At 42.6% G+C, this 17270-nt stretch overlaps 1 protein-coding gene across 3 annotated transcripts in view; it reads left to right on the plus strand.

The window, feature by feature from the left end:
* The window catches only part of LOC139416747 (pleckstrin homology domain-containing family G member 5-like), a 113267-nt gene that overhangs the window by 70964 nt on the left and 25033 nt on the right, over positions 1-17270 (plus strand). For 2 of the 3 annotated variants that reach the window (XM_071165785.1, XM_071165786.1), the window contains 6 exons: positions 12114-12255; positions 12693-12792; positions 13338-13398; positions 13815-13906; positions 14190-14326; positions 16305-16498. In XM_071165785.1, coding sequence (XP_071021886.1) covers positions 12114-12255; positions 12693-12792; positions 13338-13398; positions 13815-13906; positions 14190-14326; positions 16305-16498 — 726 coding nt within the window. The remainder of the gene's footprint in view (positions 1-12113; positions 12256-12692; positions 12793-13337; positions 13399-13814; positions 13907-14189; positions 14327-16304; positions 16499-17270) is intronic. The other variant, XM_071165784.1, reaches the window with a different exon arrangement.

The raw sequence follows: 17270 nt of genomic DNA on the forward strand, positions 1-17270 counted from the left end.
CATCTGTACAAACAATAGTAATTCCAGAACAACAGCAAAGAACCTTGTGAAGATGCTGGAGGAAACGGGTACAGAAGAATCAATATCCACAGTAAAACGAGTCCTATATCTACATAACCTAAAAGGCTGCTCAGAAAGGAAGAAGCCACTGCTCAAAAACTGCCATAAATAAGCCAGACAACGGTTTGCAACTGCACATATGGACAAAGATCGTACTTTTTTGGAGAAATGTCCTCTGGTCTGATGAAACAAAAATAGAACTGTTTGTCCATAATGACCATCGTTATGTTAGGAGGAAAAAGGGGGCTTGCAAGCCGAAGAATACATCCAAACCGTGAAGCACGGGGTGGCAGCATCATGTTGTGGGGGTGCTTTGCTGCAGGAGGAACTGGTGCACTTCACAAAATAGATGGCATTATGAGGTAGGAAAATTATGTTGATATATTGAAGCTACATTTCAAGACATCAGTCAGGAAGTCAAAGCTTGGTCGCAAATGGGTCTTCCAAATGGACATTGACCCCAAGCATACTTCCAAAGTTGTGGCAAAATGGCTTAAGGACAACAAAGTCAAGGTATTGGAGTGGTCATCACAAAGCCCTGACCTCAATCCCATAGAAAATGGACAGAACTGAAAAAGCGTGCGAGCAAGGAGGCCTACAAACCTGACTCAGTTACACCAGCTCTGTCAGGGGGATGCACCTTAATTCACCCAACTTATTGTGGGAAGCTTGTGGAAAGCTACCCGAAACGTTTGACCCAAGTTAAACAATTTAAAGGCAATGCTACCGAATACTAATTTCACAAATAATTTTTAGGATTAAATGTCAGTAATTGTGAAACTGAGTTTAAGTGTATTTGGCTAAGGTGTATGTAAACTTCCGACTTCAACTGAACGTGTGTGTATATGTACTGTATGTAATGTGTGTGTGTGTGTGTGTGTAGTTGTTGCCAGTTTTGAGAATGACATAAATATTAATTTTCACAGTCTGCTGCCTCAGTTTGTATGATGGTAATTTGCATATACTCCAGAATGTTATGAATGTGATCAGATGAATTGCAATTAATTGCAAAGTCCCCTTTCACAATGCAAAAGGGGAATCCCCCAAAAAAACATTTCCACTGCTATTCAGCCCTGCCACAAAAGGACCAGCTGACATGTCAGTGATTCTCTCGTTAACACAGGTGTGAGTGTTGACGAGGACAAGGCTGGAAATCACTCTGATTGACTTCGGATTACACACTGGAAGCTTCAAAAGGAGGGTGGTGCTTGGAATCCATTGTTCTTCCTCTGTCAGACATGGTTACCTGCAAGGAAACACATGCTGTCATCATTGCTTTACACAAAAAGGGCTTCACAGGCAAGGAGATTGCTGCCAGTAAGATTGCACCTGAATCTTCCATTTATCGGATCATCAAGACCTTCAAGGAGAGCGGTTCAATTGTTGTGAAAAAGGCTTCAGGGCGCCCAAGAAAGTCCAGCAAGCGACAGGACCGTCGTCTCCTCTAGTTGATTCAGTTGCAGGATCGGGGTACCACCAGTACAGAGCTTGCTCAGGAATGGCAGCAGGCAGGTGTGAGTGCATTTGCACGCACAGTGAGGGGAAGACCTTTGGAGGATGGCCTGGTGTCAAAAGGCTTCCGCATACATACACACAGAACACAATACCCCATAAAGGCTTCCGCATACATAGATTTGGTTTGCTCCTAGCAGAACTTGGCTATGCGACGTGAACATCTGTGTTCGCATACTCCCTTAAAATACATTTGCTTGTCCCTCTTGAGACGCCATAGCCTGTACACACATCTGTAATAAATGTTGACTTTTTGCAGAGGTCCTAGTCAATTAATTGTACATCTAATAAAGATGTTTGGTGCAGTATTTCTTGCAATGTGCATGAAAACAACCAGTTGTCTGTCGTTGTATGACAAACACTTAATTGAAGGATCCCTACTGTTGACCAACCACTGACGAAGGGGGCATAGACTTCGGCTTGCCTCGAGAATGTTGTGTGCTCGAACTGCTTGGGAAAACAATGGCCAAACACCAAAATGAACAAAAACGTAAACATTTTGTTATACTATACAATGCATTCGGAAAGTATTCAGACCCCTTGACTTTTTCCACATTTTGTTATGTTACAGCCTTATTCTAAAATTTATAAAATGTTAATACTTCAATCTACACACAATACCCCATAAAAAAGCGAAAACAGGTTTTTAGACATTTTTGCAAATGTAATACAAATAAAAAAACACCTTTTATTTTCTATGAGACTCAAAATATTGATCTCGGGTGCATCCTGTTTCCATTGATCATCCATGAGATGCTTCTACAACTTGATTGGAGTCCACCTGTGGTAAATTCAATTGATTGGACAGGATTTGGAAAGGCACACACCTGTCAATATATACGGTCCCACAGTTGACAGTGCATGTCAGAGCAAAAACCAAGCCATGAGGTCGATGGAATTGTCCATAGAACTCCGAGACAGGGTTGTCGGTACACAGATCTAGGGAAGAGTACCAAAAATGTATGCAGCATTGAAGGGCCTCAAGAACACAGTGGCCTCCATCATTCTTAAATGGAAGAAGTTTGGAACCACCAAGACTCTTCCTAGAGCTAGCTGGCTGCCTGGCCAAACCTGAGCAATCGGTGACCAAGAACCCGATGGTCACTCTGACAGAGCTCCCGAGTTCCTCTGTGGAGATGGGAAAACTTTCCAGAAGGACAACAATCTCTTTTGCATTCTACCAATCATGCCTTTCTGGTAGAGTGTCCAGACGGAAGCCACTCCTTAGCAAAAAGCACATGACAGCCTCCTTGAAGTTTGCAAAAGATACCTAAAATACCCTTTAGTCAAAGATTATCTAGTCTAATGAAACAAAGATTGAACTCTTTGGCCTGAATTCCAAGCTTCATGTCTGGAGGAAGAATGGTAGTGGCCACAACTTTTACTTCATTCCTAAAGAAAATAATGTACTTTTTACTCCATACGTTTTCCCTGACACCCAAAAATACTTGTTAATTTGACAGGAAAATGGTCCAATTCACGCACTTATCAAGTGAACATCCCTACTGCCTCTGATCTGGCGTACTCACTAAATACACGTTTCATTTGGTAAATGATGTCTGAGTGTTGGAGTGTGCCCCTGTCTATCTGTAAAAAAAGATTTGTACTTTTACTGTTGATGCTTAAGTATATTTTAGCAATTACGTGTAATTTTGATACAGAAGTATATTTAAAACCAAATACTTTTAGACTTTTCCTCAATTAGTATTTTACTAGGTGATTTTCACTTGAGCCATTTTCTATTAATTAAGATATCTTTACTTTTACTCTGACAATTGGGTACCTTTTCCACCACTGAAGAGTGGCTTCGGGACAAGTCTCTGAATGTCCTTGAGTGGCCCAGCCAGAGCTTGGACTTGAACCTGAGCGAATATCTCTGGAGAGACCTGAAAATAGTGCAGTGACGCTCCCCATCCAACCTGACAGATCTTGAGAGGCTCTGCAGAGAAGAATGGGAGAAACTCCCCAAATATAGGTGTTCCAAGCTTGTAGTGTCATAGGTGCTTCAACAAAGTAATGAGTAAAGGGTCTGAATACTTATGTAAATGTTTTTCTGTTTTAAATTTTTTATTAATTTACTGAAATGTATAACCTTTTTTTGCTTTGCCATTATGGGTTATTGTGTGTTGACTGAGGAAAAACAATAATTGAATCAATTTTAGAGTAAGGCTGTAACGTAACAAAATGTGGAGAAAGTCAAGTGGACTGAATACTGGGAACCATACAGTAATCTTACACACACACACACACACACACACACACACACACACACAGAGAGGTTGAGATGGAGGTTATATAAGAGTTAGGTGTGCTCTAGCAGGACAGACTGTTCAGATTAAAGCCAGTCAGGGAGGGGGTTTGTGTCTGATCCAGTGCTGTTGGCAGCATGGTCTTGCATTTTTATCAGTATTTTCTTAATGGGGATGGAGGGGCATCAAACCTTATTATGCTGATCATACTGCCTAACAAACTGTTGTGTGTCACCTCAAGAGGCTCCAGTCCAGTTATCTCGATGTGAGACAGCTGTAGTCAGTGAGAGGAAATCTAACTCCTTTCATTCAATATAGGTCTAGCTCTCCCGCTGAAGGGTCACAAGTTGGAACGTGGGATGTTTGTGTTCACGTGATTGTGTGTCTAGGCTACTGCGGGTGTGGTAGTGTGTGATGGCGCCTTGGTCGTGTGTGTGATGGCGCCTTGGTCATGTGTGGTATGCGTTGAAACAAGTGTGCGTAAGCAGGTGCCACGTGGTAGTGAATGTATTAAGCTTGAGTGAGGGGCGCAGAGGGGCCGTGTGTGTTCACAGCTGCCCGGGGGGCTCCGGATGTGAGTGGTGTGTGTCGCTCAGGCCACGGTAGCTGTTCTTTCTCTAAACACACCACTAATTCTCTTGACGTGAGAGTGCACGTCTGGACACACACACAGAACACACATACTCAAACACGACATACACAAACCAGTGGAGGCTTCTCAGAGGAGGAAGGGGAAGACAATCCTCAGTGAATTTCAGAAAAATTATAATAAAAAAAAAACATTTCAGGGCCTCCCGGGTGGCGCAGTGGTTAAGAGCGCTGTACTGCAGTGCCAGCTGTGCCATCAGAGACTCTGGGTTCGCGGTGTTTCCTCCGACACATTGGTGCGGCTGGCTTCCGGGTTGGATGCGCGCTGTGTAAAGAAGCAGTGCGGCTTGGTTGGGTTGTGTATCGGAGGACGCATGACTTTCAACCTTCGTCTCTCCCGAGCCCGTACGGGAGTTGTAGCGATGAGACACGATAGTAGCTACTAAAACAATTGGATACCACAAAATTGGGGAGAAAAAGGGGTAAAAATTCAACAAACCAAAAATATATATATATATATTTCAAACATTATCCTTTTACATAAAACTGTACTAAATATACTCACGTCACCAAATAATTGATTAAAACACACTGTTTTGCAATGAAGGTCTACAGTAGCCTCAACAGCACTCAGTAGGGAGGCACCATGGTGTAGCCGGAGGACCGCTAGCTTCCGTCCTCTGGGTACATTTGATTTATTTACAAAACCTAGGAGACACATGGTTCTCACCCCTTTCCATAGACTTACTCAGTAATTATGACAACTTTTGGAAGACATCCTACAACCTATCAGAGCTCCTGCATCATGAACTGACATTTTTTCCACCCAGTCAAAGGATCAGATAATGAATCTAGTACTGAAAACATAAGCTACAGCTAGCTAGCACTGTAGTACATTAAATGTGATGAGTAGTTGTCTCAAAGAGAGCGAAAGGCAATAGTTGAACAGTTTTGAACAAATTAATTTCTTCAAAAGTTAAGGAGAAGCAAAAGATTTCTCAACCAAAAAAAGTTTAACATACTTAGTTAGCAGATGCAGCTAGCTAGTTTAACTTACTCAGAGGGATGCTATGACTATCCAACACAACACTGGAACTCTTCCAAGTCAAAGTAATCTACCAGAAGATGGTTAGGCCTATCATTAGCATCAATATTTTTTTTTCCTATTCCTTAATTGTTTGAAACCTGGACTTCATATTGTGAGGCATGTCTTAGGCCTTACTTAAAAGTAGCATAAAGCCAAAATCCCACCACAGAAACGTGGAGGGAATTATTTGTATAAAATCTTACTCGTATGCTTTCTCCTGTTCTATTGATTAACTTTCAATTGTCTAGCAGTCAAAGGCATTATCGTAGTCATAATAGCAACCCATGATAGTTGTTGCATATTTAAAACCTCCTATTTCTAACGAATATTTCTGTCCACTGTTGCCAACTAATTTTCAGGGGAAGTTACTAGAGGCAGGTCGATTTGTTAATAAATGACGTGATGTCATTGCGTGATGACGTCATTACATAATGTAAAACTGCGTCACTACGTAGAAAACACAATAACGTTACTTAAATTGACTGGTCATCTCAGTGTAAAAAATATAATTTTACATTTGTTAGTTTAGATTTGTTTATCACATTTTTATTTGTAAAAGTAATTTCAACACTTTTTATGATCAGATATTTTTTTAAACAACACATTGAATTATTGAACAATTACACATTATTGAACAATTACATTTGATTTTCTTTTTAACTAGTAAACCTACACATTCTGATCAATTATAGTTTTAAGCATTGGTAGTTAACATGCTACCTAACTGATCAATAATTATAAGTACACGCTAATAACAAGGTATATATGCTATCTTATTGAACAAGCAACTTAACTCAAATAATGTGCTGCTTGGCTGGCTAGCTGATCAATGGTTTCCTCCAGATACTGCCACTGTATGGCGAAGAGGATGGAGTGGCCTTTAACCTGTATGCTGCTGTGGTGCCAAACTGCTATCGAACTTCACTTGGTAGTTTATGCTGGTAACAGGTATCACCAGCCAGCTTTAGTCCATACTGCACCAGGAGTATGGAGTTGAGTGTGCAGTGACTTTGTATTTCTTAACTTTGACTTACCACACTTATTTGGCTGAACAGCAATTCAACCTCCGCATTTGAGTGTGGCAAGGAGAGGGCATTGAGTGCAGCTTTGCACAGTTCTTCAGGTGGATTTAACCCGGAAGAGTGTTTGTAGTTAGTCAATTCACTCCAAAACTCAACTCTATTTCTAGTTGAGTCCCACCTAAACAGATGGATGTTTCTCTATTGGGAAACAATTTAATAATTTGTTTGGGGCTGGTACCCCAGTAGCTCAGCTACTTTGATAATTTCAGTGGTGCCTTTATTGTGCTTTAGCGTTTCCTTAACACTGAACATGGCTATGTTTCACAAGGCTTCTAGGTTGTCTGGGGGCCTTTGTTGCAGCTCCTTGCTTAAAGCAACAATGTAGTTGATGATGCACTGTCTCCGAATGACCTTTTTCGTCCTCTGGTGCAAGACTGAGTTGGTACACCATGCTCTCGAAAAAGCACTCAAGATAAGGTGATGGACTGAGATGTCCATCAATGGTATCCTTCAGGACATTCATTTTTGCCGTAGGATTGACTACTCTGCTGCAAATTGATGTTGAGGTGTACCAGATTGTCCAAAAGCTTGACAGGATCTGTCTGTTCTCCCTCAAATGACTGCAAGTTGTATGTCGGACAGGGTTGATTTCCAGAATGTCAGGTAGACATAGTTGGTCTTATACATGGCATGGAGCACATCCGCCATGTAGCAATGCTCACTGGCCTTGGTCAATTCAAAGTGGAGTTTCAGTTCTTCCCACTGGCTCAATTTACAAGTTACAGCGGGCTCATCGATAGTCAACCTGTGGCATACACTTTGGTGATCTGCAGGGTTTTCTGGCCACAATTAATGATGGCATAAACTGCTTTGTATGCCTTGTGCCGTTTTGGGGAAATTGAAAACCAGTTGTAGGTTTCTCTGATTAAGTACTCAACACTCCTAGGGATGGTTTATTTGAATGCTGCACTGACAGCCAATTGTAAAGACTGGCACACATAGCGGATGAGTGTCAAATTGGGCAATGCACATTCTTCCTTTAAAATCTTGTGCACCCCAGTCATCACGGACGCATTATCAGTGCCAATACCCCGAAGATTATCTTTAAGGTTACACTTCTCAAGAAACTCAACTACCGCCTTTGCTATTGATCTGGCATCGCCCCCCTTCAATTCAACCAGCCCGAGAAATGTGGACACCACTTTTTTTTTTACCACTGAAATACCGAATCACCACACCCAGGTATTTCGAGACACTGACATCAGTGAACTCATCCAAAAGGAGACTGAACTTCTCATCCCCCACATCTGATGTTACCCTTTTGTGAAAATAAGGAGCCAGTACTCCCCTAATCATTTCTGTGCACTTGGTGCGGTGCATTTGGAAGTTTGTTGCTGCCACAGAATCTGAAAAGGCAGCTTTGCAAGCCATACCTAAATGGTCCCATGCTAGCAGCGAACAATGCTCCACAATGACAATTGCCATAGTAGCTTCTGCGATTTTGCAGTTATCCACTTTCTTAACCAACTGTGGTAATGTAGACTGCGTTGTGGGGTTGTACGGTTTTGATTTATTTGTATGCTTTGCTATAGCACAATGTTTTTTGATGTCATACATTGTTGCAAGCATATCTGATTTGCAGTAAGCACAGTATGCCCAACAATCATCCCCAATTACTGGCTTCAGCCAACATTTAAATTCAGGTACAGACTCCCACTCTTTTCTGTACTTCTGGCTGTACAGTTTTGATTGAGACATGTTGATTGATGTTGTAAGTTCTGTTCAAGATCAAACATTCGTGACCAACTATATTCATTGGGTTTGTCTCGCTGAACGCATACTACTGCTGCTGCAGTCACCCAACAATGATTTGCAATTTGCTGATATTGTTGGTGCCTGTGCACGAGCTGAGCGCCTGCTGTTGACGTCACTCACAATGCAATTTTGGAGCCAGGCACATGTGTTGTGACTGAGTGTGACAAATCGTTTTTGTGTAATTTAGAGAGAAAATGCGTGCATTTTAGCATTTGAGTCACTTTTCAAAAGTTGCTCAAAGTTCCAAATACATTTTAAAAGTAGCTAAAATTGTTGCTAGGTGCTGTTTGAAAAAAAAGTTGCCAGGGTAATCTGAAAAGTTGCAAAATCTAGCAACAAAATTGCTAAATTGGCATCACTGTTTCCGTCTCTGTCCATTTTAAACCGCTCACATGTGAGGAACATTCACGCGAAGGCCGACCGCCGTCGGTACATTGCTGCGCCTGTGAAGAATAATAGTTTATAAAAATGATAAGTTAACATTCTGATCTGTTTCATCAGCCGTATTAATTGAAACGCCATATACCTCCACTACGCTACTTTATTGCGCATCGTACAGTAGGTATTAAGAATTGAGTATACGCAATGCCCACGGAAAAATCCGTGGGTATATGGTGCATATACCACCCTCTAAACCACGGTGCACATCAGTCATCGATAATTGAGCGTTGGCGATTGAGTTTGTACACTGCCATGGAACGCAACGCGAGCAGTATTGCAGCTTTCATTTATTTCAAAGAAAGCGTCCCATCAATGGCTGATGTCAATGCTGGATGGCTGTTGTGTAGTAAATAAAATGGTAATAGAACATTCATGATTTCTTTGACAAAGCCTCTGAGTATGTTCATATTTAGTCAGTTTTGTCTTTAAAAGGAAACTCTCAGACAGGTTTTGGGAATAGTATCACAGTTCTCCTCATCCCAGATCCAACAGGCTCATTTTTGTTGGCTCGGCCAAGCAACAGATATTTTCAGCAGCTTTAGTCCTGAAAGGAATGCAGCCAGCTGCCTGGACACCCAGCCCATGGTTGTCTTTTTGGCTACCTTTCTGAGCCTGTAGTTGTCTAAATATGCCATCTTATTTTACCTGTCTAAACCCACACAAACGCAGACATACAGTATCTTCTGAGCGGAGGTTCATTGTTATTTTGAGGAGACACATTTGAAAGCAGTACTCTTTTGATTTCTGACATGCTTGTGTTGTTACTTAGCACAATGCTATCTATGTACACTGAACAAAAATATAAACCCATCATGTAAAGTGTTGGTCCCATGTTTCATGAGCTGAAATAAAAAATCCCTGAAATGTTCCATATGCACAAAAAGCTTATTTATCTCTGTTGTGCAATAATGTATTTACATCCCCGCTCGTGAGCATTTCTCCTTTGCCAAGATAATCCATCCACCTGTCAGGTGTGGCATAGCTGATTAAACAGCATGGTCATTACACAGCTGCACCTTGTGCTGGGGACAATAAAGGGCCACTTTAAAATGTGCAGATTTGTCCCACAACACAATGCCACAGATGTCTCAAGTTTTGCGGGAGCATTCAATTGTCATGCTGACTGCCTGAATGTCTACCAGAGTTGTTGCCAGAGAATGGAATGTTCATTTCTCTACCATATGCTGCATCCAACATGGTTTTAGAGAATTTGGCAGTATGTCCAACTGGCCTCAAAACAGCAGGCCACCTGTAATCAGCCAGCCCAGAACCTCCACATCCGGCTTCTTCACATGTGGGATCATCGGGGAGGGGGTGGGTCATCTCGGGAGTGGGATCATCTGGGGAGTGGAGGCCATAGATTAGGGCCTAATGAATTTATTTAAATTGACTGATTTCCTTATATGAACGTCTATGAACTATAACTCAATTGTTGCATGTTGTATTTATATTTTTGTTCAGTATGTTTTATTTACAGAGAGAAAGAGAGAGCAGAAGAAATATTCCGACCAAACTTGATTAATATAATTATCAATATACCACCATAACAATGTTTATGATGAATGGAACAAGGCCTTTTAAGTTGCATTTGAATCTCCCATCCAACAGCCAGAGACATGCTCCGTCTAAAAATATGAAAGCACACTTAACTTAATTGTGCCTATTACAGTTAACAAGGGCAATTCTCTGGGTGTTGACTAGAGGTCCTAAAGAAGGGAAGGGAAGGAAGGAGCATCGGAGAGGCGAGGACTCTGTCTGACTGGCAGACTGAGAGCTGAAAGAGGCCCCTGGTTTAATCTCCACCCTGCCTGTCTGCCTGCCGAGGGAGCGTCAGATGGCTCTGACAGAGAGACCAGCCCAGCTCACTGAGCCCAGGCAACAATTAGAGCTCCAGATTAAGGGGGCTTTGGACTACTGAAAGCTGTTCATATTCTCTTCCTTCTTCTTATGGGTCCTCTCTATACTGGGATTCCTTCCTCCCCCCCAGCTTAATGGCACTGGCAAGAACATATCTACGTTTTGTGGATAGCTTGAGTAGACATCCTGCATGTTTGTTATGTATTTGATATCTGTGTCTGGAACACAGCCTACAGGTGTATTTATTGACTTGTTAACATAGTAAGAACATGGTTCAACCTGAGTGACTGGGAACTTGTGGGAAAAGACTTGTGCTTTTTTTCTTGTGTGTACTGTATTTGTGCCTGCTTACTTGCAGCCCCCACTACACGCGCGTGCGCACACCTCCACTCCCAAGCAGAGCACACGGAGACAATGACAGGAAATACATTAGCAGGACTTCCATTGTATCTCCCCATACGTCCTCATTTCCTGTATAGGAGTCATAGCGGGTAGTGGTGGTGCTGGAGAGGGGTAACTCCTGCGGCTCTCCTCATCTCCCTGGGCCAAGGAGGCCACCCCTTGGAGGTGCTAGAGGAGGGGGAGATCTGTCTGTCTGTTTGGCTCCAGGCAGAGGGGGCCTAATCCAGCTCATTTCTGGTGCATGTCTGGCTGCTTGTATGGCTGGCTGTGTGGTTGACTGGCTGGCTTGCTGGCTTACTGACTGGCTGTCTCTCAAGCTCTAGTCACAAGACCTCTGTGTACTTCGACATTGAACTTTGTCTGCTGCTTCTATCCCCTGTAATGGTGTAAACAATGGCTTGGGGACTACGTGGCTGTCTGTCCTGCCATCAGGTAGATGTGTGTAGCATTATACTGTGACCTTATACTGTGACCTGTCTCTTATCTCAGCCAGACCACTGCCCTGGCTGTGTGTTGATGGACTGCTATGCCTTATCTTGGCCAGGTCGCAGTTGCAAATGAGAACTTGTTCTCAACTAGCCTACCTGGTTAAATAAAGGTGAAATAAAAAAATAAAAAATTGTTGGTAATCAGGCTTACCACTTTTGTTGTCTGCGAACTTGATTATTGAGTTTGAGGCATGCGTGGCCATGCAGTCATGGGTGAACAGGGCTGTAGAGAGGGATTAGCACATACCCTTGTGGGGCCCCTGTGTTGAGGATCAGCGTAGTGGTGCTGCCTACCTTCACCACCTGGGGGCGACATGTCAGGAAGTCCAGGACCCAATTGCACAGGGTGGTGTTCAGACCAAGGGCCCGAGCTTAATGATGAGCTTAGAGGGAACTATGGTGTTGAATGCTGCGCTGTAGTCAATGAACAGCAGTGTGATGGCGATTGCGTCATCTGTGGATCTGTTGGGGCGGTTTGCAACTTACAGTGGGTTGTGTCTGGTTCGCGAGACTACTCTGTACCTGAGCCCGACTACTGACCAGGTAGATTGGTACATCCGCTGTACTGACCCTCACACCCATCTCTCCCCAGGTGTGCCACCACTCGGACTGCCAGGACCTGAACAACAAGAGCCCACTTAATTTATGTGAGTCATGTGACTCCCGCTGCCACCTGGAAGACACAGACAACATGCACTTTGACCGACACCCCCGCTTTGACCTGCAACCCCAAGGTACACCACATTTCCAATTCACACATGCGTATTAATACACACTTGTACATGTGTGAAATGGAACAAATAATGTGTAAGCACCCACCAAATTATTATTATTATTATTATATGCATGAAAAGTAACACTAGCACATCTTCCTGTTCCACCACTGACTTCCCTCCACCTGTGATTTTTATCTTAAACTGGTGTTCATAACCTTAAGATATGAGACTGTCTGTCATGCAATTATAGATTCTAGGCTCATTGAACTGTTAGTCATGACAGCTAGACTGACTCATTCTTTCTGCGTCATCCATCGTGACCATCTTACACATTTAGAAGAGTTGATAAACTTTTGTCATGCTACATTAAACTGGAAGTACCTGTGTTATTAAGGAAAGTGTTTTATAAAATAATATTATTAATGATCTAATATTCTGTGTAACCCCCGTGTAAGGTTCCATCCTGGCCCGGAATGTGTCGACGCGCTCCTGTCCCCCCCCCACCAGCCCCCCCTCTGACCTGGAGGAGGAGGATGAAGGGGCCAACAACCAAGGGTATGTCAATCCTCGTTATGCGAAAATGTATTACATCTGTCTGTCTGCATGGCGCTTGTCACTTCGATTTAAAATACAAAATGTAAACTAGATCAGCGAGGAGTGTCCTCTTTGACTGCACTGCTCTATTTATATACAATAGTTGTAGTTATGCTTCAGTTAGTGTTGACCTGTTGTTCCATAGGTCAGGGATCATCAGCTAGATTCAGCCACGGGATGATATTTTCTTGAGCGGATGGTCAGGGGGCCGGAACATATTTACAAAACATTTGTAGACTATAATTTACTTCAGGAAGCCCAAACAGATATAATGTTTGACTAAAGCATAATCATTTCAAACCTTGCTTACATTTGTATACGTTCACATATATCTATATTTTATACCTGGGAATACTTTAGAACTTGATTTCCAAAATGAAAATCCCTTGGAGCTGATTTGCTGAGAGGAACTAGTGGGACAAATTTGGCCCGAGGGCCACCAGTTGGTGAGCCCTGCCATAGATGTTCAATTACACTATGTGCATAGGATATTATTTTTATTTCAGGGAGCGTAAAACTGGGGGTCTGAAGTTGGTGAAGAAGAAACCACGGCGACGGCACACAGATGTGAGTATTGATACAGCCAGGTAGGGGTGTGACACACACGCCCCTTAAGAAACCACATCTCTTCACCTTAGTTCCTAATAGTATTGGGACAAGTCTATGTTGGTTAGGACATACCTGTCTTATTGTATGTGGTGGAAAGTTAGATTGTATGATGATCACAGTGCCAACATGGCTACAGGCTTCAAGCTGTTAAGTTATACCACTGAAAATGGCAGCCATTATCAGCAGAGGCCAGGGACCCAGGTTAGGGAGTGATATATAATGGTGTCCAATGGTCCATCCCTGAGTGTTCCTGGCCAGTCAGTCTGCCTGGTAAAGTGCCTCCCTGTGGATCTAATGAGAGAGAAATCACTATAGGAGCTCTGGCCTTCTCAGTTTTACAGCCATTATCTTCTATTGTCTGTCGCCCCCTGCAGGACCCCAGAAAGGAGTGCTTCAGCCTCAAGTTTGATCTGAACGTGGACATTGACACAGAGATCGTCCCCGCTGTGAAAAAGAAGACCCTGAGGTGAGTTAGGAGAATTGGTAGTGGGCTGAATAAATAGGGATGGTTGTGACCGATTTCTGTCTTTTTCTATTTAAGGTCTGGTCTGAGTTTGTCCAAGGCATGGGACAAAGTCATAGTATATAATAATGTTCCATTTGATTATTTGGATAGGACCCACTGCATTAGTGTTGCATAAACATATGGTGTGAATGGTCTCTGTTGACTCTGTCCTGTGCTTACATAACTGTATTGGGTGTTCTGTGTTAATTCTGTTCTCTCTGTCCTGTGTGTTCCACTATTCCAGGGAGGTGCTGGGCCCTGTGTTTGAACGAAAAGGTATTGAGTTATCCCGGGTAGATCTGTTCCTAGACCAGTCCAACACTCCGCTGTCCCTCAACTTTGAGGCCTACCGCTTCGGGGGCCACTATCTCAAGGTCAAAGGTAAGAGTCAACTGCATCAGAGGACCAGTCAGAACATTTTCCTCAAGCTTCACAATTAATATAATAAAATAACTCTGTGGAAGTATGGGTGTTTTTGATCCTAAGCAAACCAAGGTACAATGTGTTTCAACTTTTGATTACTGCCCTGCACTGAAAACTACATTTTAAGGGTTGACAAAATATGAAACAAACACCAATCTAATGACTTTGCATTTATTATAGAGTATGTGGCTCCTCTTTGTACCCCCTAGCATAAACAATGCCTGGGTGAGACCGATGGCAGAGCCTCAGTTTCCTGTCTCTCCCTTGATTCAGAGGAAACTGGACAGAGTCCTTCATCTTGGATCCCTGGAGGAGACTATGACCTTTTCTCATTTAGGAAAAAGTCTGACCTCCAGCCTCTCTCCTCTGTCCTCTCCTCAAACCCACGAGAGGTTTAGTGGTCGAGGAGAAGTCAATTTGTTAACAGGGGAACGGAAGAGTGTTCTCCCCTTCTCGACAGCCTACTTTCATTGAGGATAGTCATGTGTATCTTATGAGTCCCTCGCGGAAGAGTATTGAAATCTGCCACACCCCCTTTGAATCAGCTTTTGCTTTGTCAGAGTAGAAAAGCATGCACACTTTACACATTTGTTTTGGGATCTACCCCTGTAAATGTAATTTACCTGGTAAGGCACGAGTAGAAAAGGAGTCTGATTTCATACAATTACCATATTATTATAGTAAAGTTGTTTTGAAATCTGACACAGCGGTTGCATTAAGGAGAGATATATCTATAATTCCATGTGTATAACTTGTATTATCATCTACATTTATGATGAGTATTTCTGTTGAATGGTGTGGCTATGCAAAATCACCAGATGTTTTTGGAACTAGTGAATGTAATGCGCCAATGTAAACTCATATTTTTATAAATATTAACTTTATCAAACAAACATACATGTATTGTGTAACATGAAGTCCTATGAGTGTCATCTGATGAAGATGATCAAAGTTTAGTGATTACTTTTATTTCTATTTGTGGTTTTTGTGACTGGCTGGAAAAATGGCTGTGTTTTTCTGTGGCTATGTGGTGACCTAACATAATCGTTTGTTGTGCTTTTGCTGTAAAGCATATTTGAAATTGGACACTGTGGTGGGATTAACAACAAGATTAGCTTTAAAATGGTATGAGATACTAGTATGTTTGAGGAATTTTAATTATGAGATTTGTGATGTTTTGAAATTGGCGCCCGGCACTTTCACTGGCTGTTGTCATATCGCTCCCGTTAACGGGATTGCAGCCATGATGTCACATCTAACCAACTGTTACAATGTATTTGAAAGACAACAATTGCTCATTGTGCGACTTTATTTATGTTTTCAATAAACTTTGGAGACAAAATATATTTTACATGTTAACAATCTAAGCCACCGAGTCTGTTCGTCCCATAGTTGCGCACGCATCGGTTTTGTTGCTAAACAACCAACCCTTTCTATAGATGGCAGCCCATTGGCAGCCCATTCATTTAGATGTCCTGTGCTAGGATAAATAAGGTTTGCATCATAATGTTAGGTGGGGGGGGGGCGGCGTCTTAATCGACGTCATTGGCACCTGGGGAACAGTGGGATAACTGCCTTGCTCGGGCAGAACAACAGATTTTTACCTTGTTAGCTAGTGGATTTTATCCAGCAACCTTTCGGTTACTGGCCCAATGTTCCTACCCGGCATGCTCTCAACTTATCCAATGCAATCTGCAGCTATTAAGCAAATTTTAAAAGCTAGCCTTGTTGTATAATATTTTCACAATCTAATGTTTAAAAGGGATTTAAGACTGTCCACTAGAGATCCTGTTTTGGTGCCTGAGGAAAGAGAACTTAAACAGGAAGCTAGTCCTGAAATAAATAAATGTTGATGCACTTCTCTATTACACCTACCTATCTTCAATAAGAGAATTATAACACACTAAGCTAACCCTCCATGTTGGTTCCTCCTCAGCACGGCCAGGTGATGAGCTGAAGGTGGAGCAGGGAGTGAAGGACCTGCGCTCGCTCAGTCTGCCCAACATGAAACCCTCCTCTGGGGTTCAGAGCCCCTACATCCTCACTGCGGGCAGCGAGAGGGTGGAGCACGGCTCTCTGGGACGCATGAAGAGCAACGTTGACCTACTGGTCAGCGCAGCCTCTACTACAGTATGTATTCACTCACACACTGCAACCAATGTACATCAAATCTCTCTCGCGCGCACACCATGGGTCCATATACAGTATCATACATACAGTATACACACAGAGTTCAGGTGGGCCTTGAACAAATGAAGGAAAGGAGGGGTTTTCAACATCAATGACAAAAATCATGAGAAGGGCTTACCAAGAAAAACTTCCAAAATGACTAATTCAAGGAGTTGGAGCACTCAACAAGCATGTGTCACCTGTCCAGGATGTGAACAGGTGACAGATGTTACCACTACATGAGCTCAGTATAAGCACACTTAAACTATACATCCTATCTGACTTATACACACCTACTACTGGTTGTGACTAGATGGAGTACAGCTACTACCGGTTGTGACTTTTTGTTGCAGGTTAGGTGAGCATTTTTGTTAACCCTTTTCAGAACCTTAACCTAATTATCCTAACCTGTTACATTAATTCTCCTAACTACCCCCCCATCTCTTAAACATCTTGAAACTTTAGATGCCACTTTCTACCTCTTTCCATAATCTAACCCTTTATCCCATGATGCCTTTATGAAGTGGATGATAATCCAGTCATTATCATAACCCTATTTTTCATTACCTTGCTATCTTTCATCCCATCGGAACACTTAAACTCTGCTTTCCTCATATGCCTTGGGCTGTGCCAGCCACCTCTATGGCCTTCAAGCCTTGCTGGGTAGGCTGGTGACCTAGAAGAAGAGGCATTGACATTATCTGCTTATTCTGGCTGACAGGAAGAACCCGGT

The sequence above is a fragment of the Oncorhynchus clarkii genome, chromosome 9 (assembly GCF_045791955.1).
Source record: "Oncorhynchus clarkii lewisi isolate Uvic-CL-2024 chromosome 9, UVic_Ocla_1.0, whole genome shotgun sequence".
NCBI lineage: Eukaryota > Metazoa > Chordata > Actinopteri > Salmoniformes > Salmonidae > Oncorhynchus > Oncorhynchus clarkii.